This window comes from Notolepis coatsorum (assembly GCF_963971535.1).
Source record: "Notolepis coatsorum genome assembly, chromosome: 4".
In the NCBI taxonomy this organism is placed as follows: Eukaryota; Metazoa; Chordata; class Actinopteri; order Aulopiformes; family Paralepididae; genus Notolepis; species Notolepis coatsorum.
In genome coordinates this window covers 105704523-105724813 of record NC_140168.1, presented here as the reverse complement: position 1 = coordinate 105724813, position 20291 = coordinate 105704523, and the positions used below count along the sequence as shown (strand labels likewise).

Genomic DNA, 20291 nt, shown 5'->3' with positions numbered 1-20291 from the left:
AAATGCTGTTATTTTAAGCATCTTCTTGGCCTGCTTGCCAGCTGGAGCGTCACACGAGAAGAGATGAGGAAAAGCAGTTGGAGCGCGCGAGACAGCAACTCGTCAGATTTGATTAAAACAGAAAAAAAGATTCTTGATTCAGAACAATTTGAACAAAACATTCAATTTTGAATTGCAAGGACTTTTTAAGCACCTTATTGAAAAATGGGCTGTTTTCAAGGAATTCCATGCCTTAGCTATAATATATAACGGGGGTGGCCAACCAGTCAGAGACTAAGAGCCACAAAAATTACTGTGGTACCACAAAGAGCCACACCATATACCAGCGTTTCTCAACCTTTTTTTTCAGTCACGGCACCCTTCATGTGTTTATAGGTCTCACCCTCTGGCCTCTGAAGTTGCTAATGTCTTTTTAATTTGGGCCTCACAGTGTTAACCTCTTAAGCCCGAGATATACAGTAAAAGTGTATATTTTCAGCATTACGTTTGTTTACCAATTATTTTAACTGTTATTAGTGAAATATAAGATTATAGAAATCTCAGGGCATTGAGTTGGAAACCGGCGCATATTGACAGGAGGAAGTGGCACAGCCAAAAGTGAGTGTAGTCTTTTGAAGGAAGAGACTCAGGGCTTTCGAATTTCGAAAAACTACCCTACCCAGCTCACGCCAGCCCCTGTCAATCATCTGACTTCTGGATTTACTTTTTTATTTCTCTTATTTTTTGGGATTATCTCCAACAAACCTGAACGTTATTGCCATAAAACAGAACGCAGTTTCTCTAATCTCTACCTTTCTGTGAACGTCTTGCAAAAAACGGTGTTGCAATACGATGAAAAATGGTGGAGAAATTTACATTATAAAAAAGATGGCAGAATTCAGTACTGTATCTACAAAACCTTCTGTTTAATCATCTTCCCTTTATTAATTTGCTTATATTTTTCAGGTCTGGTCAATTTTAGCATGGTGTTATTCACAGTCAAAGATACATTATATATTTTTTTTAAATAGAATTGATACAATTTACTCAAGCCTAGTAACAGACGCACTATTTCTGACACTGATCCATATATGTCCCTAGATTCAGATACCAAGAACATGCAAATGGACCATTTAAAAAAAATTGTAAATGTTTATTCTACGTCCTTATGGAATGAGTGACATTATAAAAAAAAAAAAAGTAAAAAAAAAAGTAAAAAAATAATAATAATAATATATATATATATATAATTTTTTTATGGATGGAAGAGCCGCACATTGACGGGCAAAGAGCCGCATGCGGCTCGCGAGCCGCGGGTTGGCCACCCCTGATATATAATATAGTTATAGCCCTGCAAACACTATGCATATTCTATTTATTTTAGGGATTTTTCTGTATTTTTCACCCATCCCAATTTTTGTCGTTGCGCACATTGCCCCACTGTCGGCCTGGGGAGGGTGTAGAACTACCACACGCCTCCTCCGATACATGTGGAGTCAGCCAGCCGCTTCTTTTCACCCGACAGCGAGGAGGTTTCCCCCCCGACCCCCTCCCTGCTGAGCTGGCGTCCCGACCGACCAGTAGGAACCGCAGTTCACAACGACCAGGACACACCCCCAGTTAGTAGGGCCGACTGACCGAGCCGGAGGTACCGCTGACCGCTGGATTCAATCCCAGAGTCTCTGCGGTGGCAGGGTTGCGTCTATATTTTCTACAACGGAGTTCGGCGATTTGCGAATCTGATTGTCCACTGACGTTTCTGGTCATGCGACATGTGCGCCCAATAGCGTGACGAGCTGTGCCTGGCGTTCTATCGCCATGCTCTAAGACAAACCCTAACCTTAACCAACTTCGAACGAGTGCCTAAGCTTAACCAGTGTAGAAACGTGCGGTCCCACGATTGGGCGTACATGTCACATGACCAGAAATGACACTGGCCAATCAGATTCGCAAATCGCCGAACTCCGTTGTAGAAAAATTAACAGGCGGCAGGGTTGCCTAAATATTAAAGCAGCAGAGCGGAGCGGCAGCATTATGTAGCAGTAATCCCCCCTTTTTTACTATCCAGAACTAGCTCAATTGGCAGCGCTGCATTGCTGTGGATCCTACGGCCCGTTGCTGGCAAGTTCGATTCCCTTCAATTATTATTATTATTTTTTTTAACGTGCATTCGCATTCTTTCGCCGTTAAGTTTAGGCATAACTTTAAGCATTGTTTCGGAGTTGGTTAAGGTTAGGCATTGTTTCGGAGTTGGTTATGGTTAGAAGGGTTAAGTTTAGGCGCTGTTAAGGAGCTGGTTAAGGTTAGAGTTTGTCTTAGAGAATGGCAATGTTTCGGAGTTGGTTATGGTTAGAAGGGTTAAGTTTAGGCGCTGTTAAGGAGCTGGTTAAGGTTAGAGTTTGTCTTAGAGAATGGCAATAGACAGCCTATTTCCGCGCTGCAGCTCTCTCGCTCTGCCGCGGTCACATGGGCGTAGTGGCCAATCAGAGAAACGCTAAACACAAGTTGGTTGCCGAAAATATTCACGCGGCAGGGTTAGGGTGGCAGGCGAGCGCTTAGTCCACTGCGCCAGCCAGCCACCGCTTTAACCGCAAGAGTTTAATGCTTTATATTTATTACAAGGTGCAACTCACAAGTAGGGAGCTATTGTTTTATTTTTTTATCCACTTTTTCTCCCATTTTTTCTATTTTTCTCCCATCCCAATTTCGTATCGTCCAATTCTACCCTCCCCTGTCTCGAACGCTGTTAGGCCATGCCTCCCACAAGCCGGCTGCAATGTGGACTAAGCCTTACATCACGTGTCCCCTCCGGTACTCGAGGAGGCAGCCGTCGCATCTTTTCACCTGCACAGCGCGATCTCTCAGCGTCGGGGGTCTGCGTTTGGAGGGCACGCCGCCCCCGTCGCTTCCTGATTCTGCTGCGCAGGCGCACCAACTGACCTGTAGGAGTCGCTGTCCACAACGTCCGATCCCCACCCACCAGCTTCCCACCCCTAATACTGCCAATTGTATTAGTATGAACGACCAGCCAAGCTGATAGCAATGCGGAGAGCTGGGCTCGAACCCAGCGTCTCCTGCATTGGTGGTGAGCGCCTTGCCCACTGCACCACCTAGCCGCCCAGTAGGGAGCTATTGTTGAAATTACATCAAAACTAAACAGAATATTATTTTCTGCTGTGTTTTTTTTATAGGCTAATAAATTCATAAATTTTATGGATGTCCGATATTATCGGCCGATATCAGCATTAAAATGTGATATCGGAAAATATCTGTATCGGTTTTCAAAAAATAAATAAAAAATAAATTACATTTCTATAACCTTTATTTACCCCAGGCAAGCAAGTAAGAACAAATTCTGATTTTATTTATTGTCAAAAGTATGCATAATGTTGTGTTAATTCCACAACAAGAGATATGTAATGTTAATTACCTGAAATTATTCCATTTTTTGGGGGGGGGGCAACCCTGCATATATCGGTATCGGTTGATATCGGTATCGGAAATTAAGAGTTGGACAATATCGGTATATCAGTATCGGTTAAAAAAAAGCCAATATCGAGCATCCCTAATTAATTTAGAACACTGACAGTTTCATTCTAGTTGAAGAAATAACGTCTCGTTTGTATGATCTACTGATCTGCCTGGATCATATCACTCTCTCTGTGATCTACTGACCTGCCTGGATCACATCACTCTCTCTGTGATCTACTGACCTGCCTGGATCATATCACTCTCTCTGTGATCTACTGACCTGCCTGGATCACATCACTCTCTGTGATCTACTGACCTGCCTGGATCACATCACTCTCTCTGTGATCTACTGACCTGCCTGGATCACATCACTCTCTCTGTGATCTACTGACCTGCCTGGATCACATCATTCTCTCTGTGATCTACTGATCTGCCTGGATCACATCATTCTCTCTGTGATCTACTGACCTGCCTGGATCACATCATTCTCTCTGTGATCTACTAACCTGCCTGGATCACATCACTCTCTGTGATCTACTGACCTGCCTGGATCACATCATTCTCTCTGTGATCTACTGACCTGCCTGGATCACATCACTCTCTCTGTGATCTACTGACCTGCCTGGATCACATCATTCTCTCTGTGATCTACTGACCTGCCTGGATCACATCATTCTCTCTCCCTGGAATTACTTTGTCTAAGTTGCCTGGCGAGAAAGATGGAGACTACAGCTGTGGGCGAGTGAGAGAGAGAGAGAGAGAGAGAGAGAGAGAGAGAGAGAGAGAGAGAGAGAGAGAGAGAGAGAGAGAGAGAGAGAGAGAGGGAGAGATAAGAAAAGAGAGGAGAGATAGAAAGAGGAGATAGAAAGAGAGGAGATAGAGAGAGAGAGAGAGAGATAGATAGAGAGCATAGCTTCTTGCCTGAATCATATATATATATATATATATATATATATATATATATATATATATATATATATATATATATACACTATGACATTAATATGTGTTTTGTAATCCATGCTTATGTTATCAACCATTTGCTTTGGCAACATGTACAAGCTGCGTCATGCCAATAAAGCCACTTGAATTGAATTGAGAAAGAGGAGAAAAGAGAGAGAAAGAGGAGATAGAGAGGGAGAGAGAGAAAGAGAGAAGATAGAAAGAGAGGAGAAAAGAGAGAGGGGAGAGATAGAAAGGGAGGATATAGAAAGAGGAGAGATAGAAAGGAGAAAAGAGAGGCGATAGAAAGGAGATAGAAAGAGGAGAAAAGAGAGGAGAGATAGAAAGAGGAGAAAAGAGAGGAGATAGAAAGAGAAAAGAGAGAGTAGAGCCATATGGAATCCGCGATCACGGAATCGCGGACGGAATTGCGGAATTGAGCAATAAAAATGGAATCAACTATAAAAAAAATTAATTAATTTTTTTTTTTTTTTTTTACTTTTTAACTTTTTTTTTTTATGTTGTGGGACTTGTACAGCACTTTGTTCAACTTTGTCAGTGCTGTAAAGTTTAAACCTTTTTAAATCTAAGACAAACAAAACACTTTGCTTTCATGAAATATTGTAAGCAGTCATTTGAGGCTTTATAAAAGCAGCACAATGAACACAAATCTGTCAGTGCTGAGTCCGACCTCATCTTAAATAACAAACAGCATTGCTTGTTGTAGTTAACAAAGAGAGGCAGAGTTGATTTTGCAAAAATATATACCGGTATACCTTTTTATTTTTTTTAATAATCAAATTTTATTTTCATATTCGAATCCCATGCCCATCGAACGAAGCTTCGAAGTATTTAAGACAGCCCTATTAAATGGACTATTATATCTTATTAAATTGTGGACATTTATTCATTCCCACTTATTAGACACTATTTCTGATGGTAAAATGAGCGTACAAAGCAAAATACAGAATTCTGAAATATTAAAACGGAAAAAACGGAATTTGGAAAAAAATAAAATGGAATTTGGAAAAAAATAAAACGGATTTCATATGGCTCTAAGAGAGAGGAGAGATAGAAAGAGGAGAAAAGAGAGAGATAGAAAGAGAGAGATAGAAAGAGAGGCGAAAGAGAGAGAAAGCATTGACCTGAAGGCGTAGCTTCTTGCCTGAATCAGAAACAGTTTTTCATGACAAAGATCAAAGAGAATCAAGGCAGGAGAATCCTTTCAATGCTGCTTGCAGCTCCTGTCTGTCTGTCTGTCTGTCTGTCTGTCTGTCTGTCTGTCTGTCTGCCTGCCTGTCTGTCTGTCTGTCTGCGTGTCTGCGTGTCTGTCTGTCTGTCTGTCTGTCTGTCTGTCTGTCTGTCTGTCTGTCTGTCTGTCTGTCTGTCTGTCTGCCTGCCTGCCTGCCTGCCTGCCTGCCTGTCTGCCTGTCTGTCTGTCTGTCTGTCTGTCTGTCTGTCTGTCTGTCTGTCTGTCTGTCTGTCTGTCTGTCTGTCTGTCTGTCTGTCTGTCTGTGTGGGTGGGTGTGTCTGTGTGTGTCTGTGTGTGTGTGTGTGTGTCTGTGTGTGTGTGTGTGTGTGTGTGTGTATCAGGGTGAAAGTGCATGTGAGAACACGTGGTGTTGTTATTGTCACAACAAGAGAGTATTGAAGCCGTGGGAATCATTCTACTAAACTAAAGACCGCCGTCTGCTCTTTGTGACATGAAGTCACACTATGATCTCTCTCTCTCTCTCGCTCTCTCTCTCTCTCTCTCTCTCTCTCTCTCTCTCTCTCTCTCTCTCTCTGTCTCTCTCTGCTCCTCTCAATTCAATACAAACCTCCTATAGGGCCAAACCTCGTATAGCAGGGCCAAACCTCCTATAGGGCCAAACCTCGTATAGCAGGGCCAAACTAGGGCTGGGCGATATGGCCTAAATATGATATCATGATATTTTCTGACCTTTCGGCGATACACGATACGCATCACGATGTTTTTCTTTTTTTCCCCAAACAATTCATTATGAGGCTTACCAAGACAGTATTTGAGTTTGCAAGCTAACATTAAAGACAAAATAAAATACCCATGCATTTAGCATTTTTATATTATATATTAGATTTAGATTATTGGATTATATATTGCATATATTTAGCAATGAGATATTATATGATTTAGATATGAAATATGATGAATTGAAAATGGGGGACCCTGATGTAAACAAGACGAAAGTCTTTCTCTGGTCTGCATCCTCCAGTCCACTGTTGACTGTTGTTGTATTGAGCTGTACTGTATTGTACCCATGCTGCAATCTGTTAATAACGTTCTCATTCATTCAGTCGGCAAACAGAATCATTTTGATTGCCAGTCGCGTCTGCCAATTACGTCACATCGCTTGCACCCGCCCTGCTGTTCGTAGCACCAATCGGCAAGCGCGTATTTATTTTTTACTTCCGCCATTGGAGAGCTCGATGACAATAACAATGGCAGCGGTAGCTCGCCGCGGCCGACGTTTAGCTTTTAGCTCCGCAGAAGGACTAAACGACTGGAGGCATAATGATTTTACTGCAACGGATGTTATAATAAAAGCCTTTCCATACATCTGTCTGATTGAAAACTTTATTAACAGACCGCAGAATGGGCACAACTGAGTCAGCACGGGCTGAGATATGAATGACTAACGCTTGCTATATCTAGGTCGACCTCGTCGTTGCTATGTAAATACGCTGATGTTATTGAAAGTGTAACTATATAACGTTAATGCCACAAAACGAATGCCTTTGTTATCATAAGTAGTAACTTTTGATGCAGTAGTGTGTGTGTGGGGCGGCGCTGTTCAAAAGTGTCAACGTGTGGACCAGATTGACGCGACACAAGCCTCTTGGGCAAAACATCACGATATCCACGATACGTTTAAAAAGTGTATTGTTAATGAACTGTACCCGATATTTATATAATATCGTCATATCGCCCAGCCCTAGGCCAAACCTCGTATAGCAGGGCCAAACCTCGTATAGCAGGGCCAAACCTCGTATAGCAGGGCCAAACCTCCTATAGGGCCAAACCTCGTATAGCAGGGCCAAACCTCGTATAGCAGGGCCAAACCTCCTATAGCAGGGCCAAACCTCCTATAGCAGGGCCAAGCCTCGTATAGCAGGGCCAAACCTCCTATAGCAGGGCCAAGCCTCGTATAGCAGGGCCAAACCTCCTATAGGGCCAAACCTGGTATAGCAGGGCCAAACCTCCTATAGCAGGGCCAAACCTCCTATAGCAGGGCCAAACCTCCTATAGCAGGGCCAAACCTCCTATAGGGCCAAACCTCCTATAGCAGGGCCAAACCTTGTATAGCAGGGCCAAACCTCGTATAGCAGGGCCAAACCTCCTATAGCAGGGCCAAACCTTGTATAGCAGGGCCAAACCTCGTATAGCAGGGCCAAACCTTGTATAGCAGGGCCAAACCTCGTATAGCAGGGCCAAACCTCCTATAGGGCCAAACCTTGTATAGCAGGGCCAAACCTTGTATAGCAGGGCCAAACCTCGTATAGCAGGGCCAAACCTCCTATAGGGCCAAATCTTGTATAGCAGGGTCAAACCTGGTATAGGGCCAAGAACAAAACAGACCAACAAAGTCTCGATCATCTAAGACCAAACTGACCGATTAAAAGGAGTCAGCCCTTGTGGATTTCACCGTCAGGATTACAACTTGGCACAGGCAGTTACGAGGATCAGTTAGGCTTCAGCTCGTTTTAATTACCGTTTATATTGTACATACCTCACCGTCCTGTATATTGTGTCCCATGTGTTTACTTTTGTGTTTATATCGTCTATATCTTTTTATATACACCGTGGGAATGGGGGGACGCAATTTCACATTGCTTTATGTCGTCTTGCACAAATAGACAATTGACAATAAAGTTGACTTGGACTAGAGTTAGTTATGAGGTGCATTTAAGACAATAGAATTTACAACATCCTCCCAAAACCAATGATAGGAACCTCTCTATCTCTCTCTCCCTCCCTCTCCTCTGTCTCCCTCCCTCTCTGTCTCCCTCCCTCTCCCTCTCACCAGGGAATGTCTCTCCCTCTCTCTCCCTCCCTCTCCCTCTCACCAGGAATGTCTCTCTCTCTCTCTCTCTCTCTCTCTCTCCCTCTCTCTCTCTCTCCCTCTCCTCTGTCTCCCTCTCTCCCTCCCTCCCTCCCTCCCTCCCTCCCTCTCCCTCTCACCAGGGAATGTCTCTCCCTCTCCCTCCCTCTCCTCTGTCTCCCTCCCTCCCTCTCCCTCTCACCAGGGAATGTCTCTTGACATGCTCTCTCTCTCCCTCCCTCTCTCTCTCCTCCCTCTCCCTCTCTTCTCCCTCTCTCCCCTCCCTCCTCCCTCCCTCCCTCCCTCCCTCCCTCTCCCTCTCACCAGGGAATGTCTCTCCCTCTCTCTCTCTCTCTCCCTCTCCTCTCTCCCTCCCTCCCTCCCTCTCACCAGGGAATGTCTCTCCCCTCTCTCTCTCTCTCCCTCTCCTCTGTCTCCCTCCCTCCCTCCCTCTCACCAGGGAATGTCTCTTGACGTGCTCTCTCCCTCCCTCCCTCCCCCCCTCCCTCTCTCTCCCTCCCTCTCCCCCCCCCCCCTCCCTCCCTCTCACCAGGGAATGTCTCTTGACGTGCTCTCTCCCCCCTCCCTCCCCCCCCCTCCCCTCTCTCCTCCCTCCCTCTCCCCCCCCCCTCCCTCTCTCTCTCCCTCCTCCATCTCCCCCCCCCTCCCTCTCTCTCCCTCCCTCTCTCACCAGGGAATGTCTCTTGACGTGCTCTCTCTCCTCCCCCCCCCTCCCCCCTCTCACCAGTGAGTGTCTCTTGACGTGCTCTCTCCCTCCTCTCTCTCTCTCTCCTCTCCTCCCCCTCCCTCTCTCTCCCTCTCACCAGTGAGTGTCTCTTGACGTGCTCTCTCTCCCTCCCTCCCTCCCTCTCCCCCCCCCCTCCCTCCCTCCCTCCCTCCCCTCTCACCAGTGAGTGTCTCTTGACGTGCTCTCTCCTCTCTCTCCTCCCCTCTCACCAGTGAGTGTCTCTCTCTCCCCTCCCTCTCCCCCCCCCCCTCCCTCTCCCCCCCCTCCCTCCCTCCCCTCTCACCAGTGAGTGTCTCTTGACGTGCTCTCTCTCCTCTCCCCCCCCCCTCCCCCTCCCTCCCCCCTCTCACCAGTGAGTGTCTCTTGACGTGCTCTCTCTCCTCTCTCTCCTCCCTCCCTCCCCCCTCTCACCAGTGAGTGTCTCTCTCTCCCCCTCCCTCTCCCTCCCCCCCTCCCCCTCCCTCCCTCCCCTCTCACCAGTGAGTGTCTCTTGACGTGCTCTCTCCTCCCCCCCCCCCCTCCCCCTCCCTCCCCCCCTCTCACCAGTGAGTGTCTCTTGACGTGCTCTCTCCGGGTGAACAGCTTGCCGCAGATGTCGCAGCTGAAGGAACGCACGCCTGAGTGGATGATCAGGTGCCTCTTCAGGGTGCGGCGGTGCTTGGCGATGTAGTTACAGTGGGGGCACTTCAGCTTGTTGAGGGCCAGGTCTGACGACTCACCTGGGGAGGGGGGAGGGAGAGGGAGAGAGGGAGGGAGAGAGAGAGAGGGAGGGAGAGAGAGAGGGAGAGGGAGAGAGGAGGGAGAGAGAGAGGAGAGAGAGAGGAAAGAGGAGGGAGAGAGAGAGAGGAGAGAGAGAGAGTCAGAGAGAGGAGAGAGAGAGAGTCAGAGAGAGGAGAGAGAGAGAGAGAGAGAGAGCGAGCGAGAGCGAGAGAGAGACACAGATTTTAAATGGAACAATGTGAGGTTTAAGTGCAGACTTTCAGCTTTAGAGGATGTTTACATCCATACCAGGTGAGCCAAGCGCTTTTTATATAAAGTCCTCCTTTTTTAGGAGACCTTAAGGTGCTATAATAACAATCGGCCACTAGATGTCACACTAGAGCACCAGCAGGTCAGACCAAAACAATAGTGTGCTTCTAATAGGATTACAGGGTATGCTCAGTACTCAGTAGTACCGTAATTATCGCTGTACAATCAAACTAAGTTCAGATCAAACTGTCAAACTAGGTGTTGCAGATCAAATATGAATCAAGATCCTGGTATCTTGCTTGAAATGTTGTCAGAAACCTATATTTGAGCTTCAACTTTTGGTTGAAAAAGAGAAAGTTGACAAGCGAGTCAGATGAACAGGGAGCTCTCAACTAGCAGTGACCTCTCAACTAGCAGTGACCTCTCAACTAGCAGTGACCTCTCAACTAGCAGTGAGCTCTCAACTAGCAGTGAGACCAAGATGAACAGGGAGCTCTCAACTAGCAGTGAGCTCTCAACTAGCAGTGACCTCTCAACTAGCAGTGACCTCTCAACTAGCAGTGACCTCTCAACTAGCAGTGACCTCTCAACTAGCAGTGAGACCAAGATGAACAGGGAGCTCTCAACTAGCAGTGAGACCAAGATGAACAGGGAGCTCTCAACTAGCAGTGAGCTCTCAACTAGCAGTGACCTCTCAATTAGCAGTGACCTCTCAACTAGCAGTGACCTCTCAACTAGCAGTGAAAAATAAAAAGCAGCAGCACTATTGGATAACTGAGTGACTCATGTTTGCTATGTATTTCTTTCTTTAGGGGAGTAGGACATTTGTTTCACAGTTTTAGCATGATGTTTTATAGATGGCTAGGTTAAACACAGGTTTTTGTTTTTAAGAGGGGGGGTTAGATTTGATTGCAACACAACAAACAAACATCAAGTACAGATATAGCCTTAAGCCGTTCAAATAATAAATGTATAATTGTTTTTGTAAATAATAATAATCTAAAAGAACCGATAAGAGTATCGATAAAGTACCGAACCGTTAAGCAGTATCGATAAGAGTAGTAGTATCGATAAAACCCTAACGATACCCATCCCTACTAGCAACAACATGGTGCCCCTCGTTCTCGTCTCTGTATCGTTGTGTAATTATTCTCCTTTTCATTGAGAAACATTAAAGTGATCACGGTGCCACTGTACCAGACAAACAGCAGCAGCGCTGGCTGGGTGGGAGTTTAGTTACTTATTAAACGGTGAGTTTCTCCAGACCTCTCCTGGCAGAGCCTGAGGTGTGGCCAGCGATAGCAACAGACCACCCCCCCCCCCCCCTGTCCCCACTCAACTCCAACCCACACATCAGACCAGAAGTAAACACAAATGTTAAACAAAGTGCACTGCACTACCAAACGGACTCTTTTGTTCCAGGTCGCCGTTTTGACGGCATTACAGATTCCACCTTTAACTAACCGGATATCGCACAGATACGGCGTTCCATCGTGTATTCCATTAGTGTTGTCAAAAATTCTGAATATTTAAAACGGTTACAATACTCATTTCTCAAAATATCGATATTTAATTATTCATAAAAAATAAAAATTATTTTTATTTGTATATAAGGAAGTTGCATTGTTCATTTCAATACCTGTAATAGTACAGTAGTCCACACACACGTGCATTCAGTTAAGTTGGAATATGACTGTAATAACAGTTCAGTTTGTCAGGTACATGCAACACAGATTACAGTGTTGACATCCGTCTGCTTGAGAAAATACCATGTTCTGCAATAAAAATTATTGAAGTGAGATGAACAGTTATTTTTAAATGTGTGATCTAAAGATAAACAAAAGGTTTTAAAAGTGTTATATTTATCTTCTCTTATAGTACCAGAGAGAAGCTGAGGAGAATCAACCAGCGACAAAAGCAAAATTTATATAAAAAAAATAAAAATAAAAGAAAATATATATATTTTTTAATACATTTTAAGATTGAACCTTTTCACCCGTGGTATCGAATATCGATACTTTTCAAGGTATCGTATCGAAGTTCGAAATTCCAGTATCGTGACAACACTAAATTCCATAACGTTCTCATTTAGTCGTCCGTCCTGCTTCCCGGCGCACGATACCCATGGAGAGAGAAAGGTTCTACGGGTGCCATCTGCCGAGCGTGGTGGTGGTGGTTTTAATTGGACCTCGGTCACCACACCCAGCGCTACCCTCATTAAACACGGGAAAGTGTGTCAAGTTGCCCGGCAACAAGACAGCTCCACCTCGGGGCAGAACCACACGCTGACCCCCACAGCTCACACGGATCTGCACGTCTCTTAAGACCCTTGCACTGCCACACTACAGAAGGTTAACCCTTTACTATCACACTACCGACGGCGATGGGATAGTAAAGGGTTAACCTTTTGTAGCATGCCAGTGAAAGGGTTAACCTGCTGTTGTGTGGCAGTGAAAGGGTTAACAGTTTGGTAGTGTGGCAGTGAAAGGGTTAAATACAATGTAAAAGACCCAGGTCTCATGGAAAAAACTGATTTTTATCCTTTTATATACAGTATATTAAACATATTTTTTAAAACAAATGTCTACTATGTTTTTTTCCGTTTGTTGTTTTTATAAATATATATATTTATTTGCCGATTTATTCGTTTGTCCGATTCGTTTAAAAAAAATGGAATCAACACATTCATTTTTTATTTTTTATTTTTTTTTATCCCAATTTAGTCGTTATGCCAATTCCCCCCCTCCCCTACCTGGTTGTTGTGCGCATGTTCTCCTACTGGTCGGTACAAGGGAACCCTGAAGTCCACCACATGCTTCCTCCGACACATGTGGAGACAGCCAGTGGCTCTCTTTTCACCTGGCAGCGAGGACTCTCATTGGTGAAGCGTAACGCATGGGAGGTCACGCTGCCTTCCTCAAGTCCTGCCTCCGCTGAGCAGGCGCCCAGACCTGACCTGTAGGTGTCGCTGTCCACAACGCCAGATTACCACCCACAACTTCCCTCCCCCTAACCCAGCCAAACGAGTTAGTATGACGACCGGCCCAAGCCAGAGGCAATGCTGACTCCGGGAGTCGAGACCGCAGCCTCTTGCATTGGTGACGAGCGCAATCTCTGCTACGCCACCCGACCGCCGCACATTAATTTGTAAAGACCAACTGAATCAGGCAAGTCACACATTAGGGACAGTCTTAAACTACTGATAAAAAACGAAACATTCATTTCATTGACATCCGACATCACTGGTATTAGTTCATTGGTTTATCGTACTAGATTTTAAGCTCATCCGTTAACCATTAATAACCGGTTAATGAAAGTCGATGATCGATTAGAAGACAGAGGTGACAGAGGTGATAGGGAAGCTCCTATATATTAATTATTATATATATATTAATTATTATAGAGAAGCTCCTATATATTCATTATTAAAGGGAAGCTCCTATATATTAATTATTATAGAGAAGCTCCTATATATTAATTATTATAGAGAAGCTCCTATATATTCATTATTATAGAGAAGCTTCAATATTTTATATTATAAGGAAACTCCTATATTTGATATTATAAGGAAACTCCTATATTTTATATTATAAGGAAGCTCCTATATTTTATATTATAAGGAAACTCCTATATTTTATATTATAAGGAAGCTCCTATATTTTATATTATAAGGAAGCTCCTATATTTTATATTATAAGGAAACTCCTATATTTTATATTATAAGGAAACTCCTATATTTTATATTATAAGGAAACTCCTATATTTTATATTATAAGGAAACTCCTATATTTTATATTATAAGGAAGCTCCTATATTTTATATTATAAGGAAGCTCCTATATTTTATATTATAAGGAAACTGCTATATTTTATATTATAAGGAAACTCCTATATTTTATATTATAAGGAAACTCCTATATTTGGTATTATAAGGACACGCCTATATTTTATATTATAAGGAAACTCCTATATTTTATATTATAAGGAAACTCCTATATTTGGTATCATAAGGAAACTCCTATATTTTATATTATAAGGAAACTCCTATATTTTATATTATAAGGAAGACCCTATATTTTATATTATAAGGAAACTCCTATATTTTATATTATAAGGAAGCTCCTATATTTTATATTATAAGGAAGCTGCTATATTTTATATTATAAGGAAACTCCTATATTTTATATTATAAGGAAGCTCCTATATTTTATATTATAAGGAAACTCCTATATTTGGTATTATAAGGAAACTCCTATATTTTATATTATAAGGAAGCTCCTATATTTTATATTATAAGGAAACTCCTATATTTGGTATTATAAGGAAGCCCCTATATTTGGTATTATAAGGAAACTCCTATATTTGGTATTATAAGGAAACTCCTATACTTGGTATTATAAGGAAGCCCCTATATTTGGTATTATAAGGAAACTCCTATATTTTATATTATAAGGAAGCTCCTATATTTTATATTATAAGGAAACTCCTATATTTGGTATTATAAGGACACTCCTATATTTGGTATTATAAGGAAACTCCTATATTTTATATTATAGGGAAGCCCCTATATTTGGTATTATAAGGAAGCCCCTATATTTGGTATTATAAGGAAACTCCTATATTTTATATTATAAGGAAGCTCCTATATTTGGTATTATAAGGAAGCCCCTATATTTGGTATTATAAGGAAACTCCTATATTTTATATTATAAGGAAGCCCCTATATTTGGTATTATAAGGACACTCCTATATTTGGTATTATAAGGACACTCCTATATTTGGTATTATAAGGAAACTCATATATTTTATATTATAAGGAAGCCCCTATATTTGGTATTATAAGGAAACTCCTATATTTTATATTATAAGGAAACTCCTATATTTGGTATTATAAGGACACTCCTATATTTGGTATTATAAGGAAACTCCTATATTTTATATTATAAGGAAGCCCCTATATTTGGTATTATAAGGAAGCCCCTATATTTGGTATTATAAGGAAACTCCTATATTTTATATTATAAGGAAGCTCCTATATTTGGTATTATAAGGAAGCCCCTATATTTGGTATTATAAGGAAGCCCCTATATTTGGTATTATAAGGAAGCCCCTATATTTGGTATTATAAGGAAGCCCCTATATTTGGTATTATAAGGAAGCCCCTATATTTGGTATTATAAAAGCAACACATGCCATACTAACTATCTCCCATCAGGCCCGTGAAAGATATTGAACTACAGTCTCCCCCACCTCTGAAGGAGAATCCACCAAGGTGTCCTTGTGGTGGTGGGCTGCCAGTGGACAGCTGTCTGCTAATGACGGGCTCCCTATTGATCCTGAATAGGCTGCTGTGCTGTTCTCTGGGCGTGGAGAGCACTGGGAGCACTGGGAGGACTGGGAGGACTGGGTGAGCGGGGTCTTTGTTTAAACCACGGAGACGTCAACAGAGGGGTTGTCAGGCCAGGTTGCTAAGAGGGGGAGGGCTGACAAGAAGCAGGTCACCTGCGTGTGTGTGTGTGTGTGTGTGTGTGTGTGTGTGTGTGTGGGGTTCACTTCCGCAGTACAGCACCACCTTGCCATAATGAAATTATGTTTACAATATATTCACATCCTTTGTTCTGCGTTCAGCCTCAAGGCCTCCCTGCGACAGGAAGCACAGGAGGCTCTACATACAGTGTGAACACGGATGTGACACCAAACAGCCACCGTAATAACCAGGACAGAGATAATAAAACATGTGTCCCTCTCACCCTTCCTATTATCTCAGTAATAGGAGATACTCTTTCAAATCCCAACTCAAAACACACGTCTTCACCACATTTTTAAATGACTCTGCCTGATTTCCCTCTTTTCTTTCTTTTCTACTTTGGTGTTACATTGTTCCCCTTCCCCTAGCTGCCCCCCCCCCCCCCCCCCTGGGTCTTTTGAAAGGCGCTATATAAATCCAAGATATTATTATTATTATTATTATTATTATTATTATGAATGACAAAATAGTAAAAGACCAGACTACTCAATTATTATTATTTAACCCTTTCACTGCCGCAGTCTGCAATACCAAACGGTTAACCCTTTCCCTGACATACGACAGCAGGTTTCACTGCCACGCTACAGAAGGTTAACCCTTTACCACCACACTACAGAAGGTTAACCCTTTACCATCACACTACAGAAGGTGAGCATGTGACCTCTCTTACCGTTCTCCCAGGACTCCCCTTGCTGCGAATCCTGCAGGAGGCTGTACTGGATCTGATTGGCCAGCTCTGGGGGGGGGGGGGGGGGGGGGGGGGGCAGAGAGAGAGGGGGGGGGGCAGAGAGAGAGGGTATGAGGGGGGGGGGGTGCACACCTCACAATGCCTTACGTATACCACAGAAAAAAGAAAACAGACCCTCCCCAAGAGACAATAGGGGGGGGGGGGGGGGGTTAACAGGCTAGATAAACACAAGCACCCCATCCCCCCCAAAACACACACACACACACACACACACACCCCTACTCTCTGAAAAGCTGCCTCCTCTACTGTATTCAGGGGCCAGCACACACACCAGCTCAGCTTACACTCCCCTTTTGTGAGCACCTGTGGATGTGTGTGTGTGTGTGTGTGTGTGTGTGTGTGTGTGTGAGCACCTGTGTGTGTGGTGTGTGTGTGTGTGTGTGAGCACCTGTGTGTGTGGTGTGTGTGTGTGCGTGTAGGTGTGTGTCTAGTTCCTCCAGCCTCAGCGTTTAGACTATTAAAGGCACACCCCTCTGTGTGTGTGTGTGTGTGTGTGTGTGTGTGTGTGTGTGTGTGTGTGTGTGTGTGTGTGTGTGTGTGTGTGTGTGTGTGGGTCAATATTTGGAATAGTGAGCACAGCCCCAGTGCATTAGTGTGGATTAGAGGGAAGAGACGGCCGTGCTCACTGGGGCTATTGTGTGTGTGCGTGTGTGTGTGTGTGTGCGTGTGTGTGCGTGTGTGCATGTGCGTGTGTCAAGTGCACCTCACCTGCTTGTCTTTATGTGTTTTGTGTGTAGATCTGTGTGTGTGTGTGTGTGTGTGTGTGTGTGTGTGTGTGTGTGTGTGTGTGCGCGCGCGCAGCCCCGCCCCTTTTAAAACAATCCAACCATCTTGTTTGGAGAAGACCCAAGAATTTACTGCCTGGCTCACGAGAGCGAGCGGAGGCCTCCCGCCTTGAAGCGTCCTCTATGGGGTGGCAAGGGGCCTCTATGGGGTGGCAAGGGGCCTCTATGGGGTGGCAAGGGGCCTCTATGGGGTGGCAAGGGGCCTCTATGGGGTGGCAAGGGGCCTCTATGGGGTGGCAAGGGGCCTCTATGGCGTGGCAAGGGGCCTCTATGGGGTGGCAAGGGGCCTCTATGGGGTGGCAAGGGGCCTCTATGGGGTGGCAAGGGGCCTCTATGGGGTGGCAAGGGGCCTCTATGGGGTGGCAAGGGGCCTCTATGTCGCATCCCCCACATTTCAGACCGACACGTCCATAATAAGTCCAGCAAAACCCCATTTTCCATAATATGTCCCCTTTAACCCTTTCACTGCCACACGACAGCCGGTTAACCCTTTCACGCGGATGCGGCGCTAATGATGCTAATGATGGAGCATCACCGTCGGTTGTGTGATAGTAAAGGGTTAACCTTCTGTATTGTCACAGTGAAAGGGTTAATTTATTAGGAACTACTACAGTTGATTTAATCGCACAGTGGAATCAGGAATGTCTTTGTCACACATCCCTCCAACAAACGCAGACATGTAGGTATTTCACCAGAGGTCAGAGTGCAGTGTCAGCCATTTGTGCCTTGCTCAAGGACACTTAAAAACAGGGATGGATCAGACCGGCTTTAGTGGGGATTTAACCTATGACCTCTCCAGATACGGGACGGTATCTCTCTCTTACCACCACGCATGTCGGGACAAGAGACACAATACTTATACTTATTAATACCCTGCTTGGTAAATATTAGGGATGGGAGTCGGACTAGGGCTGTTAACAATTAATTCAGGATCGATTGATTGATCGTTAAGGATTTACTCGATCAGCGTTATTTAGTTAGGCCTATTGGACATAAGTAGATTTAAAATGTTTGTTTATTTATTTATTTTTGTATCCACTTTTTCTCCTTATCTTCTATTTTTCTCCCATCCCAATTTCATATAGCCAATTCTCCCCTTCAATTCTCCCCTCCCCTGTCTTGAACGTTGCTAGACTATGCCTCCCACTGGTCGGCTGTAGTGAGGATAGAAGCCTTGCATCACGTGTCCCCTCCGGTACACGAGGAGGCAGCCTGTCGCATCTTTTCACCAGACAGCTCGAACTCTGTGGCGAGGAGTAACGCGTGGGAGGCTCACGCTGCCCCCGCCACTTCCTGTCTCTGCTGTGCAGGCGTCACACAAACGACCTGTAGGAGTCGCTGTCCACAACGTCCGATCCCCACCCATCGGCTTTCCACCCGCTACCTCTGCCAATTGAGATAGTATGACGACTGGCCCAAGCCGCAGGCAATGCCGACTCGGGGAGTCGAGACCGGAGTCTCTTGCATTGGTGACGAGCGCAATCTCCGCTACGCCACCCAGCCGCAAATTTTTGTTTTATTTTTGTTTTATTTATTATTATTAATATAAAACCATGTTTAGAACATGTTTGATTTGTTAAATACATGCTTTAGATTTGTGGCGAGTGACTTTTCCCCACATATGCATACGCTTAAAGTCGATACAAATGTGTTTTAATATGTCCAGGCCTCTACACTTCTATGTTTCACATGCCAATGCCATGCACTGTTGCGAGAATGCAATATGTCGCTGATGTGGAAATAAACCTTTTGATTGACTGAGGAAACAAATACATTTGTTATCGTTTGGTAAATTGGGTATTTTTTGTCACAATTAATCGATCGATTGATCGTTAACGTTGTAAGGAACGTGCTTACAATTTGCAACCCTAGATGGGACTAAAAGGATCCGTTGACTCTCGATGGTCCCGAACTGCCCCACGACAATGACCTTCTCTCCCTCAAACACGTCTTAAAATAGAAAAGAGCTCCGGGTTATTGTGCTGCGTCTGTGGAAGTAGGTTCAATACGTGAACAGAAATGTGGAATATTGAATCACAATCCTTAAAGATGCTGTAAGTGGTATTTTTCTTTAGTTAAAATAAGTGCTCTACATTCCGACAGCCATCACAGAGTGTGTGGTCAGTAACATGGGTCAGACAGCAGAGTGTGTGGTCAGTAACATGGGTCAGACAGCAGAGTGTGTGGTCAGTAGCATGGGTCAGACAGCAGAGTGTGTGGTCAGTAACATGGGTCAGACAGCAGAGTGTGTGGTCAGTAACATGGGTCAGACAGCAGTGTGTGGTCAGTAACATGGGTCAGACAGCAGAGTGTGTGGTCAGTAACATGGGTCAGACAGCAGAGTGTGTGGTCAGTAACATGGGTCAGACAGCAGAGTGTGTGGTCAGTAACATGGGTCAGACAGCAGAGTGTGTGGTCAGTAACATGGGTCAGACAGCAGAGTGTGTGGTCAGTAACATGGGTCAGACAGCAGAGTGTGTGGTCAGTAACATGGGTCAGACAGCAGAGTGTGTGGTCAGTAACATGGGTCAGACAGCAGAGTGTGTGGTCAGTAACATGGGTCAGACAGCAGAGTGTGTGGTCAGTAACATGGGTCAGACAGCAGAGTGTGTGGTCAGTAACATGGGTCAGACAGCAGAGTGTGTGGTCAGTAACATGGGTCAGACAGCAGAGTGTGTGGTCAGTAACATGGGTCAGACAGCAGAGTGTGTGGTCAGTAACATGGGTCAGACAGCAGAGTGTGTGGTCAGTAACATGGGTCAGACAGCAGAGTGTGTGGTCAGTAACATGGGTCAGACAGCAGAGTGTGTGGTCAGTAACATGGGTCAGACAGCAGAGTGTGTGGTCAGTAACATGGGTCAGACAGCAGAGTGTGTGGTCAGTAACATGGGTCAGACAGCAGAGTGTGTGGTCAGTAACATGGGTCAGACAGCAGTGTGTGGTCAGTAACATGGGTCAGACAGCAGAGTGTGTGGTCAGTAAAATGGGTCAGACAGCAGAGTGTGTGTTCACTGGTCAGTAACATGGGTCAGACAGCAGAGTGTGTGGTCAGTAACATGGGT

General features: G+C 44.5%; 1 protein-coding gene across 1 annotated transcript in view; it reads right to left on the bottom strand.

Annotated features, from left to right (window-relative positions):
- zbtb10 (zinc finger and BTB domain containing 10) overlaps positions 1 to 20291 on the bottom strand; it is an 87385-nt gene that overhangs the window by 14471 nt on the left and 52623 nt on the right. The window contains exons 3-4 of the mRNA XM_084312391.1: positions 16367 to 16432; positions 9745 to 9920 (exon numbers count right to left, since the gene is read on the bottom strand). Of these exons, the coding sequence (XP_084168517.1) occupies positions 9745 to 9920; positions 16367 to 16432 (242 nt within the window). The remainder of the gene's footprint in view (positions 1 to 9744; positions 9921 to 16366; positions 16433 to 20291) is intronic.